At 39.0% G+C, this 17,140-nt stretch overlaps 1 protein-coding gene across 7 annotated transcripts in view; it reads left to right on the forward strand.

Moving 5' to 3' along the window:
* Positions 1-17,140, forward strand: part of TNIP1 (TNFAIP3 interacting protein 1) — a 99,071-nt gene that overhangs the window by 70,426 nt on the left and 11,505 nt on the right. For 4 of the 7 annotated variants that reach the window (XM_070739051.1, XM_070739053.1, XM_070739052.1 and 1 more), the window contains exons 6-10: positions 4,117-4,308; positions 8,326-8,420; positions 12,631-12,721; positions 14,044-14,133; positions 15,472-15,537. In XM_070739051.1, the coding sequence (XP_070595152.1) occupies positions 4,117-4,308; positions 8,326-8,420; positions 12,631-12,721; positions 14,044-14,133; positions 15,472-15,537 (534 nt within the window). Of the gene's footprint in view, positions 1-4,116; positions 4,324-8,325; positions 8,421-12,630; positions 12,722-14,043; positions 14,134-15,471; positions 15,538-17,140 lie in introns of all 7 variants that reach the window. The other 3 variants (XM_070739047.1, XM_070739050.1, XM_070739049.1) reach the window with 1 other exon arrangement.

A 17,140-nucleotide genomic window follows, 5' to 3' on the forward strand; every position in this document is an offset into this window, starting at 1 on the left:
TGGAACAGCCCTGTCCCGTGTTGATATGGCAGCCCCAATTCTTTCAGCTTTCAGGAAGGCTGGAAAGATCCAGCTCTTCTCTGAGATCTGGGAACGGGACGTTAATAGAATGCTGGCATGGGTGTGGCTGTGTTGACATATTAGGAATGAGACCTTTAGGGAACCTCAAGGATTCTTTTTAATGGTTTGGTATGTTTTGCTTCATGCTTTTACCCCTGTTGGAAAATGGTAACCTCTGCTGGAATTCTTGTTCTGAATCGTCCATATACTTCATTTGGATGGGGAAGTCTGAAGGAGGCATCTATATCACCTTGAATAGAGGTGGACGTTTTGTCAGAATGGGATTGCTCTCAAAAAAGTGAACCTCTGGTTACGCAGTGGCTTTTGTCTCCATTCAAGAAAATGCAGTTAGAATTGTGCTTTTGCCCTCACTCTTCGACACGGGAACTTGGGGGCGGAGGAGTAGGGAATTACAATGTTCCCTCGATTTTCGCGGGTTCGAACTTTGCGAATAGCCTATACCACGGTTTTTCAAAAAATATTAATTAAAAAATACCTCGTGGTTTTTTTCCTATACCACGGTTTTTCCACCCGATGACGTCATATGTCATCGCCAAACTAATAATTTTTGCAAATAAATAACAAAAAAAATAATTATTGTTAATAAATAATTATGTTTATAAATATCAGGATCACTAAGTGTCTTATTCAATGGTGAGTACCAGTAATAATGGTGAGTAAATGGTTGTTAAGGGAATGGGAAATGGTAATTTAAGGGTTTAAAGTGTTAAGAGATGGCTTGTGATACTGTCCATAGCCAAAAATGGTGTATTTACTTCCACATCTCTACTTCGCGGAAATTCGACTTTCGCGGGCGGTCTCGGAACGCATCCCCCACGGAAATTGAGGGAACACTGTACAAGTCAGGGATAAACAATTGTCTCCTTTCCCAGCTTCAGCTTTGTTTGAGCATGATGAATTTCTTTGATCAGATCTGAGATTGTAGGGAATCTTATCTGGAAATGTAATTTTGAGGGGAGGTCATTGGAGGCTGTTTTTAATTGTTACTTTCCCTGTGGCTCTTTAGAAATTTTGCTGAAGCAAAGAGTAGCATTCCAGCAGCGTGCAGAGTTAAGCTTTCTAGGAGTACATAACACTTAATTTCTAGAATACATAATCTGTGATTCACGTTTCAAAATGGCCTGCCCATAAAAATAATTTTTCATCATCCTTAATTGAGGAATGGATTATAGTTGCTCAATGAAGAGAGGAAAAAGTTTTTCGGCATTAGTCTTGCAAACCAGTTTTGAAACCAAGTTCTGGATAGCTCTATCACAAATGACAACCTAAATATGTCCTAAAGACGCCCTGCACAACAGTGGGAATTCCAAGCAATGATAATCCTTAAATGTCCAATTCAACCTCTACTTGGTCCTGAACTGAGAGGTTTTGGCACCTATAGTTACTGTAGAAACTTCACCTAGATTGGTTGATTGGGAATCTGTGAACTGAATTTTCTTTATAGAAAGACAGAAACCTTGCAACATTCGGTGGTAGTATGTCTGACAGCTTCTTAAATTTTTTAAAATGGTATAAGGAAAGTAAATACTAACTTATATGCATGGCAAATTGTCTGGAAAAGCAGGAACAGGGAAATCATAAAGGAGTAAAAGAGGTAAAAATTCTATAATGAGTCATTTTGGAAACCCAGAATATTACTGACAAAGGTAAGTACTATCCTACTGAATCATAACATCAACTCAGATACATGTCTTCATTGAAGAGGAAAATATATGCTAGCTTTGGATTTGTAGTGCAGTCTTAAGAGGAAAAATCCCTCCTTTTATTTAAGAGACTCCTCCTCCCAATCTATTAAATTCGATTATTATCAATTATAAGGTGAAGATATGGAGAAACAAGGAGTCAGAAGAATCTGGAGCCTGTTCTATATGATGGGCTTTCTACTTACTTTGTGGGGAAAGAGACTGGAGATTTGATAATTTTGATAGATAATAGATTTGATAGCTTTATGCCTAGTATGAAAGAGTAGTAGATCCTTGGAACAAACTTCCAGCAGACATGGTTGGTAAATCCACAGTAACTGAATTTAAACATGCCTGGGATAAACATATATCCATTGTAAGATAAAATACAGGAAATAGTATAAGGGCAGACTAGATGGACCATGAGGTCTTTTTCTGCCGTCAGTCTTCTATGTTTCTATGTATAGAAAAAATGAAAACAATGTGTTTTCTCCAGAGCAATCTCCAAATGGGACATTTTTATTATTATTTATTATTTATTACCGTATATACTCGAGTATAAGCCGACCCGAGTATAAGCCGAGGCACCAATTTTTGCCACAAAAACTGGGAAAACGTATTGACCCGAGTATAAGCCGAGGTTAGAAAATGCAGTGGCTACTGGTAACTTATAAAAATGGAAAACAATAAAATTACATTAATTGAGACATGTTTTAGAATATTTATTTTAAAGAAAACCAGTAAACTAGCTCTGTAAATTTAAAAGAGGGTAAACAAATTAACAATATTAACAATAAATTAAAAAGTAAAAAAAGTAGCTCGATCAGGAACAAAGCTAAAACCTAACAGTTAAAATCCTTCAAAACTGGATTCCTTCTCATCATTAATTGGATTTACATTATTGTTCTGTTTTTATATATGCTGTGAGCCACCCTGAGTCCTTGGAGAGGGATTGCACACAAATCCAATTAAATAAATAAACAAACAAACAAACAAATAAATAAGTGTATCCAAAGAAGAGCTTCAGCATTAGCTGCTGTGAGGTTATCAGCATAGAAAACCAGATAGATAGATAGATAGATAGATAGATAGATAGATAGATAGATAGATAGATAGATAGATAGATATAGATAGAAAGATAGATAGACAGACAGACAGACAGACAGAAAAATAGATAGATAGATAGATAGATAGATAGATAGATAGATAGAAATAGATACAGATAGATAGATAGATAGATAGATATAGATAGAAAGATAGATAGACAGATAGACAGACACACAGACAGATAGAAAAATAGATAGATAGATAGATAGATAGAAATAGATACAGATAGATAGATAGATAGATAGATAGATAGAAAGAAAAATAGATAGATAGAAAAATAGATAGATAGAAAGATAGAAAAATAGATAGATAGAAATAGATACAGATAGATAGATAGATGATAGATAGATAGACAGATAGATATAGATAGAAAGATAGATAGACAGACAGACAGACAGATAGAAAAATAGATAGATAGATAGAAATAGATACAGATAGATAGATAGATAGATAGATAGATAGATAGAAAAATAGATAGATAGAAAAATAGACAGATAGAAAAAGAATTCCTGTCTAGCTCTGCCTCATAACACATTATTAGATCCTATCCAAGCAAGGACAGCAACTACCACAAAATACCATTTTTTAAACAGTTTAAATCCTTTCAAAGGAGGGGGAGGAGAATCTGACAGCAGGGGGCCTTTTTAATCCGACTAAGGGTAATGCAGATAGAGCAAAGAATAGTTACTCACCATTGCTTTTTCCCTCTCTCGGTTGGAGCAAATGGCTGCCTCATTTGCTTGAGGCAGGGAGAGGAACTACGGTGTGCCAGAGGGGACAAAAGCTGGTGCCTCCTCGCTCTGGCTCAAGCAATGGCGCCCTCGTGTGGTGACTTTGTCAATGACCCGAGTATAAGCCGAGGCTGTGTTTTTCAGCCCATTTTTTGGGCTAAAAAACTCGGCTTATACTCGAGTATATACGGTATTTGGATTTCTAGGCCGCCCTTCTCCGTAATTTTCTTATCTCCACTTAAGGGAAAAGGGCTTTAAGGGGCAAAAAGCATACTCTCTCTGTGAGTGTGAGAAGATTCCTTATACAAAATTTAAAAGAGAGAGAAGATCTGTTTTTCCATTCTCCTGTAAATCCTTTCCAGTTGCCCTCTGATCCCAAACAAACAAAAATGGCCTTTTAAAAATGCAGAATAGAATAATACCAGGTAATCAGAAATTGCCAGGTCTTAAGTTGAAGTCAAAGATGGCCAAATGCTTTTCTGATACCATTTTCTACTTTGGGTCATTTTCTGCAGGACGTAGAGCCCCTTCTGAACGAGGACACCAACCTTATGCTCCACCTCCAGCGGTTCGAGAACACGCTCAGTCTTTTCGCTGAGGAGTCGGACAAAACCCAGCTTTTTGCCCATCTGGGGCGGATGGCTCTCGAGTTTAACCGCCTGGCTTCCAAAGTGCACAAGAACGAGCAGAAGACATCTATTCTTCAGGTCCGAGGGCTACTGGTATATGTGCACAATTCATTTGCTTTTTTGTGTTCCTAAGTTCTCATCTTTGTTTTTCTTTCTTTCTGTCCTCCCACCCCCACATCCCACTGAGGCGGGGTACAGGCCATCTCATAAAAAATATTCCCTATGCACCCAACCATACCACGCCATCCTAGATCATCTGGCTTCATCATGCCTTTTATGGCAGAATAGAAAAATAGAATAGAATAGAATAGAATTTTATTGGCCAAGTGTGATTGGACACACAAGGAATTTGTCTTGGTGTATATGCTCATGAAGGGACGTGACTAGGAAGAATGAGAATGAGGAGGGCTTCCTGGCTCAGGAAAGGCTTGGAGCCTGGAATCCAAGCATGTATTTTCCATTCTCTCTTGCAGTGCTTTTATTTCCAAAGCCACCCATCCTCCAGTCTTTTTTCCTAAAAACGAAGCTCTTGGTCCAAAGCAATTGGTGTGAAGTGAAAGCAAGATTTAAAAGAAGCAAAGTTGAGCTAGTTTGTAAGGAAAACAAGTACTGTCAAGGTTCAATGCAAGCCATACTAATATTCCAAATTAATAAGTGTTAATGTCTGGTTTAAATGGGTAGTACTTCCATTTAAAGAAGAAAAGCATAGCTCAGACTATTTCTACGATTTTTTGCTCATACATTCTCTTGTTTAGGCATAAATTTTGTTAAGGAAGAAATTTTATTTAGAGCCTATTAAAAAATTAATTTGCTTTTTTGGTCAGTTAACATTTTTTAAAGTTTTCTTCCCTGAGAAAGAACAAGAAAGAGATGGATCATCTCTTTGCTGCCTTTCCTTTAGAATAGAATAGAATAAAATTTTATTGGCCAAGTGTGATTGGACACACAAGGAATTTGTCTTGGTGCAGATGCTCTCAGCGTACATAAAAGAAAAAGATACATTTGTCAAGAATCATGTGGTACAACTATTGTCATAGGGGTCAAATCAGCAATGAAGAAACAATCAATATTAATAGAAATCTTAGGATACAAGCAACAAGTCACAGTCATACAGTCCTGTGGGAGGAAAAGAATGATAGGAATGATGAGAAAAATTAGTAGAAATAGAAGTGCAGATTTAGTAGAAAGTCTGACAGTGTTGAGGGAATTATTTGTTTAGTAGAGTGATGGCCTTCGGGGAAAAACTGTTCTTGTGTCTAGTTGTCTTGGTGTGCAGTGCTCTGTAGCGACGATTTGAGGGTAGGAGTTGAAACAGTTTGTGTCCAGGATTCTTTTATTTCTGTGACATCCTCAATACTGCTCTCTCCCGTCCATCTTTTGGGGAAATGAATAAAACCCTTTTGGTTCAGTTTTATTGCTCCTATGTCAAGCTTAGTTTTCCATTTGCCTATGCCTGTACCATGAGCTCATGCTGTGCAGGGACTTTATTGCAAACTCAGTGACTGCTCAAAATCACGTTGTCATGCCTGGTGGCATTCCATTGTCCTAAAGCAGAGTGATAAGAGCCGGGGTGGCGCAGTGATTAGAATGCAGTACTGCAGGCTACTTCTGCTAACTGCTGGCTGACAGCAGTTCCATTTCTATCAGTTCAAGGTTGATTCAGCCTTCCATCCTTCTGAGGTGGGTAAAATTTGATAAAACCCAGATTGTTGAGGGCAATATGCTAACTCTGTAAACCGCTTAGAGAGGGCTGTAAAGCACTGGGAAGTGGTATATAACTGTAAGTGCTATTCCTATTGCTAAAAATAATCATCATTTAAAGACTTTCTGACCACAATTAGGAAACAGAAAGGAATTATTTTGTTCATTCCTTCCTTCCTCAGTTTCCAACAAGGATGTGAAACTTTCAAGGGATATAAGATCTGACCTTTGTCAGGCAGGTCTTTAAATCATTGTAAAAAAAAAACCTATAACTTTTCCTCCAGACTGCAAACTAATCAGTGAAACCTTTGGATAAAAAGAGGAAGACTATTTCCTTGGCCGTGACATATACTTTTTAATTAGGAGCAATGAAAAGAAGGACTGGGGAGACATGATAGCAGTGTTCCGTATCTTAGGGGTTGCCACAAAGAAGACGGAGTCAAACTATTCTCCAAAGCACCTGAGGGTAGAACAAGAAGCAATGGGTGGAAACTAAACAAGGAAAGAAGTAACTTAGAACTAAAGAGAAATTTCCTGACAGTTAGAACAATTAATCAATGGAACTTCTTGCCTCCAGAAGTTGCGAATGTTCCAACACTGGAAATTTAATGAAGATGTTGGATAACCATTTGTCTGAAGTGATGTAGGGTTTCCTGTCTAAGTAGGGGGTTGGACTAGAAGACCTCCAAGGTACCTTCCAACTCTGTTGTTGTTGTTATTTGTGTCACCTTTGGAAATGAATCTTATGTTTTTTTCTGAGAAATTCTCAGAAATTTGCTCATACGGTATCATTTAACTTTAGCAATAAATACCAGTAGCCCATGGGGATGAAAAGAGCAAGCTAGGCCAGGGTAGGGCAAAAGAGATATTATCCCTTTCAAGTCAATGAATTTTTTTTTCTTATTATATATATTTGGGAGAGGTAGAATTCCATTTGGGATCCTGAAAAATACATAAATTTTCATTTTTCGGTGATGTATTGAATCCTGATCTTTCTTCCTATCCAAGTTTTCATGATTAGAGCAAACCAATATATCATAAAGTGTATACAGTTATATAACCATAAATTTTAGCAAAATTCATATAAAATCACAACAGTCCATAACCGTTCAGTACATTCCCTTTAATATTAAAATCAAGTGTAGCATAAAGTATGCCTTTCAATAATGATTTGGAAGAACTGCTTGTGATCTTATATTCTCAAATTTTAAAATTTGATAAATAAACATACATGCATGCAGGACTTCTGTGCTATTCTTTAAAGATTCACTTCGTAGAGAACCTGGGCTTCTTTCATGAGTAACAGAAATGCTGTACTTTCATGAGATCTGAGGCATTTCTCAATTTTGAAGCATATAAAATATTAATATTTAGTGATGGTGTCTGGTTAAGACTGAGAAGTTCTAGTTCTTATCAGTTAATTGTAAATGAACTTCTCAGTTCCATTTTGAGCTTCTTGGGTGTGAGGTGAGAACTGAAAGAACCCAGTTGGACTTTTGGGTCAACATCTGAAAAAAGAGGTGGTGAGATTTATGCTTAATTCAGACTAAAAGATAGATACCAAGAAAAAATAGTAGGCAGCCTCTTGCTGGAAGCTTTTTGAAAATAATTTAAACCATTCACTGTTTTCATCAGACCTAAGCAAAACCATATCTCTGTACATTCCTAACTTCTACTTCTTGAGAAGCTCTGTTGTCCATTCTCTAATGTTACAGTGCAATGCATGGCTACTAAGACTTCTTAGCTTCGGGGCCTCCGTGAAATACTCTTTCCAGGGAGACCATTTCATTGTAAGACCAACTGCTAGACAATTTTGTTCTTTTCAGCCATTAAATGTTTTATTGTGTCACAGAGGTGTTTTTAACTAACCATATCTTTGCAGTCTAGTAACTTTTCTGATTAATTGAAGTTCTTATTCCATTTATGTTTTCGTTTTGTGCATTATTCTGCTATTTTAAATTAGATGTATAGATGCAGGTTGAAAAAGGCTATTTATTTGATTGTTTCATAAATAAAAATAATAGAAAAATATATGTGTGATGGCGCAGTGATTAGAATGCAGTATTGCAGCCTAGTTTTGTTGATTGGCAGCAGTTTGATCCTGATTGGCTTAAGGTTGACTCAGTTTTCCATCCTTCCGAGGTCAGTAAAATGAGGCCCCAGATTGTTTGTGGCAATATCTGTAAATTATTACAGAGTGCTATAAAGTATTCTGGATTGGTATATAAGTCTAAGTGCTATTGCTACTGGTATTGCTATATGGTTCAGCAAACATCCAAATGGATTTTGACAAATATGGTGCAATGCATAGTTCCCCACCCCTCCATCCTCATCTCTCCCTCTTCCTCTCCCCTCTGTATCTTTCTCTCAATTTCTCTTTTTTTCTTCAAACAGACATTATGTGAACAGTTGCGGAATGAAAATGAGGAGCTGAGGACAAAATTGGAAAGGGAACTAGAGCAAAGGAATGAGATATCAGAGAAACTAAGGTGAGTGAGCATCAGTTGGGAAAGGATAGGTTGGTGAGCAAGCATACAACTGAGAAAGCGGGAAAAGTCCCCTATCCTAGAGTATCTATGTTAGTGCTACTACATATATTGATTCCAGTATCAACTTTAATCTTTAATCTACTTCAATCTACCTGAACAGGAAGGAGCAGCAATGTGGTCAGTACTCTATTAAAAAAGTTACAATGGTGGGAAGCCCCAAAGAATTCTAAGGGAATTTCCATATATTGCATGGTGCAGAATGAGTCTAAACCTTGGTCTAAAATCATTTAGTTACTTAACGAAGGAAAGGCCAGAGACACAGGTAAAGATTAGAAGATAATTGTGAGGATCTTCCCTCTTGAATGATAGTTTGCTCAGATTGTGCAGGGTGACATAAAACTAGGCCCACAAGTCCCAAACAAAAAGAGCGTAGCTCTACTAGTAGTGGCCTATTTGGTATCGGAGTATCTCACTTGTTTTAGAAAATCTTTCTTAGCCCAGAATGTTTTGTAAAGATCAGAATAGCTCATGGAGAAATATTTTTCTTCCATCTCAATGAAGCTAGGAAGTGGCTCACCTATTCTCTCTGACCAAAAGCAAACTACAACGTGTTTTCGATTTGCAATTCTTTCAAAGATTCGAATTAGAAATCAGAGGCACAAGGTTTATTTTCATAGTTGTGAATGTACTTGAGAATTTCTTGAGCCAGAACTTCACAAACCTTCCTTACCTTTGATGGAAAACTATACGGAGACGTATACAGTGATCCCCCGTTTATTGCGTCCCCAACCATTGCGAACAGGGTACTTCGCTATTTTTCAACCCAGAAGTCAAAAATACCATCTACGCATGCGTGCCGGGCACGCATGCGTAGATGGCAGCGGCTTCCCTGGGTCTTCCCCCTCTTGCTGGCGTCAGCGAGGAGTTTCCCCACCGCCCACGCAAACTCCTCGCTGCCGCCCGCCCTTCGCCCGCCCACGCCGTTCATTCTCGCCGCTTTTGAGCTGAGTCCGGGAGCGAATTCGCTCCCGGACTCAGCTCAAAAGCGCCGATAGCAAGCGGCAAGGAACGGCTTGTCTCGGCGCTTTCGAGCTGAGTCCGGTCAGCTCGAAAGCGCCGAGACAAGCCGTTCCTTGCCGCTTGCTATCGGCGGTTTTGAGCTGAGTCCGGAAGCGAATTCGCTTCCGGACTCAGCTCAAAACCGCCGATAGCAAGCGGCAAGGAACGGCTTGTCTCGGCGCTTTCGAGCTGAGTCCGGTCAGCTCGAAAGCGCCGAGACAAGCCGTTCCTTGCCGCTTGCTATCGGCGGTTTTGAGCTGAATCCGGAAGCGAATTCGCTCCCGGACTCAGCTCGAAAGCGCCGAGAGCCAGCGCCCCCCGGACCCCCAACCCGGGTTTGGGGGGCTGCTAGGAAGCCCTCCATGCCGGCGGCAAACAGCCGCCCCGCCCCCAATCTTCGGCTCCTCGCTAGCGCTGTGGGAGTAAAAACGCCATCTGCACATGCGCAGATGGTGTTTTTACTTCCGCAGCGCTACTTCGCGAAAACCCGCTCGTTGCGGGGGGTCCTGGAACGGAACCCTCGCAACGAGCGGGGGTCTACTGTAATTTGGTTTTAGTAACATAGATGCCAATTATATTCTGCTGGCTTCAACTGGTAAAAGTGAAGCTTTTCTGAATACCCTACCTTCAATACCATGATTATTCCAGACCAAGCCTTTATCTTTTAGCTAGAATTGTAGGCTAATAATCGGATTTGCTTTTTTAAAAGGCTATGTGTTTAATTCTAGATGGTGCCCTTGATACCCAGTTCTGATATGAATTCATCATTCCCTGAGCAACCTATGTTCTAGGACAGTTAGTTAGCTAGTTAGCTAGTTAGTTATCTAGCTAGCTAGCTTTCAAGTAGGGGATAAGACTATTTTGCACTGCCATACATCCTGCTTGTGTTATAACGCAGCCAATTAACTGATTGGACAAGAATGGAAAATTTCTAGCTCAGTTTCTAAATCAAATTCAAACCAACATATCCTGACAAAATGGCATGCATATACTGTATGTTGAGTTACATATCTTATTTCATTTTCTTTCTTTCTTAGATTTATATCCTGCCTTTCTGGCAGTAGCTTAAAATGAATTATGTATAATAACATTTCTGGAAATATTTTTATAAACATTGTTTTATTAATTAGGCAGTAATAAAGCTGTTATAGACTAATGCAATAAGAATTATGCTTTTAGTTACATTGAGGCAAATAATAATAATAATAATAATAATAATAATAATAATAATAATAATAATTTATTCGATTTGTATGCCGCCCCTCTCCGAAGACTTGGGGCGGCTCACAACAATAATAAAAACAGTATAACAATGGAACAAATATAATAATAAAAATTATATAAAAAACCCCAACTGTTAAAAACCATACAACACATACATACCAAATATAAAATATAAGAAAGCCTGGAGGAGATGTCTTAGTTCCCCCATGCCTGGCAATATAGGTGGGTCTTGAGTAACTTGCGAAAGACAAGGAGGGTGGGGGCTGTTCTAATCTCCAAACCAAACAGATATTTCATATTGAAAAAACAAGCCCATTAATTCTGTATTCATTTAAACTAGTAATTTCCGTATAGTTGAAAGGAAATATATTTGGTTGTTTAGCTAACTGAAAAAAAAAGACCCAAGGGCAACTCCCTATTTGACTTACCTCTAGGGTTGCATGGACAAACAAAGAGAGAAGAATTAGATAGCATTTCAAAAATAAAAGCAAACAAAAGTCAGAAAGAAATGTTGTAAAAATAAAAAATTGACACTTTTAACATTGCCTGTTGAGTTCTGTTAAAACGTAACTCACAATATCAAATGTAAATATTGGTTGATTATGTGTATTTGTGCACATACATAGATGGTATATGCGCTAATTCTTTTGTTGACTTAGTAGCAAATCTCATATCTTTCACTGAATCGTGGTAATTCCTTGTAGACATATTGAGCATGTGTTTGGCAATGCAAAATAGAAAGCAGTTTACAGAATCCCTAAGCAATTTACAGATTGTCCCCAACAATCTGGGTCCTCATTTTACCCACCTCGGAAGGAAAGAAGACTGAGTCAACCTTGACCCAGTGGTGACATTTGAACTGCTGAACTACAGCTAGTAGTTAGCTGAAGCAGCCTGCAGTGTTGCACTCTAACCACTGCACCACCCCAGCTCTTAAGTGGGTAAATAGGATGGTGCTATTTTGAGGAGCTGTTCTATAGCAAACAATGGCATTTAGACTTATATATCACTTTATAGTGCTTCATGGCCCTCTATAAGCGGTTTACAGAATCAGTATCTTTTCCCCAACAGTCTGGGTCCTCATTTTACCGCCCTTGAAAGGATGGAAGGCTGAGTCAACTCTGAGATTTGAACTGTCAAATTGAAGTCAGCAGAAGTAGCTTGCAGTACTGCATTCTAATCACTGCATCATCGTGGCACTTGATAGGGGGGAAAATAAGTATATATATCATCATAGTGATGTAAGAAAATAGGGCTAGATCAAACCAAAGGATTATCTCCTCCAGCATTCTGTGTCCTCTAAACTAGTGTTTCCCAACCTTGGCAACTTGAAGATATCTGGACTTCAACTCCCAGAATTCCCCAGCCAGCATTTGCTGGCTGAGGAATTCTGGGAGTTGAAGTCCAAATATCTTCAAGTTGCCAAGGTTGGGAAACACTGCTCTAAACCAAGGGTCCCCAACCCTTGATCCATGGACCGGCACTGGGCTGTGGCATTCTGAAAACCAGGCCATACAAACAAACGAAACCCCATCCATGGGATACAGGCAGCACACAAAACCACATATCCCTCCAGTCCTAAAAGGTTGGGGACTACTACTCTAAATATCGCATGCCAAAATTCATCAGCAGGAAGTGAAGAATATATTCCTCTCCTACTCATAATTTTACCCTGAATGGTATTTGGAGGCAGGTTGCCTGTGAATGTTAGTTGGGCACTCAGTATAGTTATCATTACCCCAGGGAAATTATCTAATTCAGTTAACAGTATATATCTTTTGGTCCATGAGCTTTAAAGTAAATCTTAATTCTGAATGAGGACTACTGTGACAGCTGCCTTTAAATGCTTAAAATGCTTTCCTTAAAATGTAATACTGTGTTTGGTGGTTATGATGATGATGATAATGATGATGTCTTTCTAATGTAGGTGTGAGAATCTGGAACTCAGAAAGATGGTGATGACGGGGAGTAAGGAAAGCGTGAAAGCAGAAAATATAGAATGTGCTGGCCAGCAACAGGTAAGAAGATTTTAACAAGATTGAGCCACTATCCTGTGCCATATGGTGATAACATTTAGCCTCAAATTGCTTGAAGTTAGCTCCCAATTGTGAGAGCTAGCTATATCTGAAAGTCAGCTTTACAGTAAAAGAGATAAAGTTTTTTAAAAAAATCAAAAATAACGTGTATTTAAAACTGAAGGATGAAGATAATCTTAGCTTAAACATCAAATTATCATACTTTTTCATCTTTTGAGACAATAGTGCAAGTGTGTATGATTTAAATATAGAATTTATTTGGAATGTAGCGTCTTTAATTTTAAGAAAAAAATTTATGACATGTATTTACTAAATGTATATGCAGACAGATCAACTCCTAATGGTTTACAATAAATAACAGATTACAAAATAAAAATAAAAGAATAATATCTTAAATTATCAAAAGGCTAAGACCAGATCGTGCAGAACGCAGCTGCGAGAGCCATCGTGGGTCTTCCAAGATTCGCCTACGTTTCTTCAACACTCCGTGGCTTACATTGGCTGCCGATCAGTTTCCGGTCACAATTCAAAGTGTTGATCATGATCTTTAAAGCCCTACATGGCATTGGACCAGAGTACCTCCGGAACCGCCTGCTACCGCACGAATCCCAGCGACCGATAAGGTCCCACAGAGTTGGCCTTCTCCGGGTCCTGTCGACTAAACAATGTCGTTTGGCGGGCCCCAGGGGAAGAGCCTTTTCTGTGGCGGCCCCGGCCCTCTGGAACCAACTCCCCCTGGAGATTAGAACTGCCCTCACCCTCCCTGCCTTTTGTAAACTACTTAAGACTCACTTATACCGCCAGGCATGGGGGAATTGAGACACTTTTCCCCCAGGCTTTTTTATACTTTGTTTTATGTTTGGTATGAATGTTGCTGTTTGGTTTTGAAGTAATGATAGGGTTTTATATGTTTTTAATATTAGATTTGTTCCACTGTTATATTGTTTTTATTGCTGTTGTGAGCTGCCCCGAGTCTTCGGAGAGGGGCGGCATACAAATCTAATAAATAAATAAATGCTACCAGCCTTGTCCCATCATACTCTGGAATGAATCTCCAATATAGAGGAATCTTTTACGCTCAGTAATTCTTGCTTTCAGTAACAGGAGATGAGATGAGAGAAACAGTCAAATGGCAACTTCGCTGGGAATTTTTATTCATCTCAGTTCTGTCATACGCAGAATGTTGGGGGGAAGGTGGAACTGAGATTGTAGATTTTGGAAAAAGAGGTGTAGATCCAACTTCTGAACATTGAGCAGGCTGCCTTGAATGCTTTTTCAAGGTCTGATATGTATCTGCCTTTCAGAAGGGAGCCACAGAGGAGCAAGTAGCAGGGAAGAGCATGTTGGGAGCAAGTGAGAAGAAAGTGAAGATACTCGAACATCAACGCAATGAGGTAAATACAAGGTGGTTTTTTTCCCCTTAGAATTATAAAGACTTTATATCAGGAGATGGCTGCTACTAGGTAAACGAAAGAGGTTATTTACCTACTTTCTACTCCAGAACTATTCTGAATGATTCTTTAGAATCCCAACCTGTCACGTTACTTGCTGTTCTTGTGGTTTGTTTATTTATTATATTCCTAATGGAACCATCGCCAGAGCTCTTCCTAAATGTGTCCTCTAAAGTGCTTGTCTGCCAGTCCTTCTCAAATAGTGGGGCGTGTCCCCCCTAAAAGGGCATGGAGTAATGCAAGGGGGGCATGTTTGATCCTGGGGAACATATCTGGTCCCTCTCAATTCCCCAAGACGGGGAGTGTTTTCCCAGTTGCACGCTGCTCCGAGCCCGGAAGAGAAGGTGGCCAGGCAGGGCGGGGTGGCTGCGTGAGTTCTTGTTGTTCTTGGCGAGCACCTCAGTAGTCATGAACTTAAGCTGGCCTGGCCCTGTCAAAAGAAGACCCTAACCACGGTGGCCTATGCTTGCCTAACCAAAAACAGGCTGCACTGAGTTCAGTGTGACTTACTCCTAGGTAAGTGGGTAGAGCCAATAGTTTGTAATAAGAAAATAGCATATAATAAATAAAATAATGAATATTAACACTAAAATTCCATTGAGGCCCAGATCAGAGAGTTGGAGGGCAAGAAATGCTTACTTCTTCCTGCGGGGGGTGGGGGTGGGGTAACAGAAAATAATTGAGAAGCACTGTTGTATGCAATCCATCTTCCTGTCTAGCAAAGCCTTGGAATAGACTTTTAAGTGTGCTAACTAGTAGGTTTACCAATAGGGGTGATGCCTGAATGACTCCATGCAGAGCATAGGGCCACTGATTTAGAACACACGAGCACGAAATTGATTTAAACTAAATGTCAACCGCTCCAAACTTGACTGCAAAAAATACGACTTCAGCAACAGAGTAATCAACGCCTGGAATGCACTACCTGATTCTGTGGTTTCTACTCCTAATCCCAAAACCTTTAGCCTTAGACTATCTACAATTGACCTCTCCCGCTTTCTAAGAGGTCTGTAAGGGGCGTGCATAAGCACACCACTGTGCCTACCGTCCCTGTCCTATTGTCTTCTTTTGTTACTTTTTATCATTACTTATCTAATGGTTTATTTGTTCAAATTACCACTCTATAATTGTTTGACAAAATAATAAATTAATTAATTAATCAATTAATTATTTTTTAAAAAGAAAATTACATTTTAGCCTTGTGACTCCTTGCATCAGAAGATGAAGGCTGTAAAGGGATGTGTCCAAAATAAATTGATGTGGTTTTTTTTCTCTCTGTAGCTATTGGAGGTAAATAAACAATGGGACAACCATTTCCGGTCCATGAAGCAGCAGTATGAGCAGAAGGTAATGACAAAAGTTCCAAGACAGCTCTGTCTGAGATGTTTCTGATAGAATAGAATAGAATTCTTTATTGGCCAAGTGTGATTGGACACACAAGGAATTTGTCTTGGTGCATATGCTCTCAGTGTACATTAAAAAAAGATACATTTGTCAAGAATCATGTGTTACAACACTTAATGATTGTCACAGGGGTCAAATAAGCAATGAAGAAACAACCAATATTGATAAAAATCTTAGGATACAAGCAACAAGTTACAGTCACACAGTCCTAAGTGGGAGGAAAAGGATGATAGGAATGATGAGAAAAAACTAGTAGAAATAGCACAACACAAGATGGGCGTGGCCTTGTTCTTATCCAAATGAAGGAATGCAGGAATGCTAGTTGAGTCATAAGTTGAGTCAGCAGTGCTATCTGTTTAAAATCTGTCTTAAGATACTTCTCTTTTATTGGCCTGGAAAGATATAAACAGTTCTGGGGATTTAAAGAAAACAAAAGAAAATTACACTTAATCACAGCTGCTAACTGGAGTTAGACTTAGAAAATATCAATCCAATAATACCAGTATGCAATTTTGTGCTTTTTAAAAATTTAGTACTTTTATTTTTATAATAAACTAGATGATAACCCACAACAGGGAACAGCCTTTGAGTTGATTATGTGCATTAGGAGGCACTTTCCCTGACAACTTGCCCTCTTTATTTGAAGCTGAGGGAATTGACTTCACATACACACACACGCACACACACACACACACACACACACACACGGGGTGATATATATAATATATAGACAGAACAAGGTATTGCAGATAGTCCTCAACTAACAATACATTTAGGGACAGTTACAAGTTATAATGGTGCTGAAAATAGTGACTTATGACCATTTATCACAATTATGACCTTTGTAGCATCCCCATGATATGTGATCAAAATTCAGATGCTTGGCAACTGGTTCTTGTGACTTTTGCTGTGTCTCAAAGTCATATGATCACCTTTTGCAACTTTTTGACAAATACTGTACAGTCAATGGAGAATCCAGGGTCACTTAACAGACATTTTACTAACTTAACAACTGCAGTGATTTACTTAACAACTATGTCAAGTAAGAACATAAAATGGGGCCAAATTCATTTAACAAATGTCTCACTTAATAACAAAAATTTTGGGCTCAATTCAGGGGTGGGTTCTAACTTATCTCGCTGCTGGTTCGCTTCCTCCCATGCTGTGTGGCTGTGCCTCATGGGCGTGCATGAACTGAAAGATTGAAAAAAGCCTGAAAACAAGATGGCAACACATGTGCAGCTTCTGCGCATGCTCAAAAGAATTTGTTTTAAAAAATGTATTTTTTTAAAAAAAGATGGCGGTGCCCAGGGACTGGCACAGACCAAACCAGTTCTGTGATGCCTGACGTTATTGTGACGTCAATAGTGGGTCGCTACTGGTTCGGGCAAACCGGTCCAAACCTCTGGCTCAATTGTAGTCTTAAGTCAAGGGTTACCTGTATTGTAATATATCATTGGATCTCTGCCAAAAGTGTCAATAGCAAATATATAATAAGAGACTGATTTAAAATTATATGTTGTAGTATATCCCCCAGTGTATACCT

The sequence above is a fragment of the Erythrolamprus reginae genome, chromosome 2, assembly GCF_031021105.1.
Source record: "Erythrolamprus reginae isolate rEryReg1 chromosome 2, rEryReg1.hap1, whole genome shotgun sequence".
Taxonomy (NCBI): Eukaryota; Metazoa; Chordata; class Lepidosauria; order Squamata; family Dipsadidae; genus Erythrolamprus; species Erythrolamprus reginae.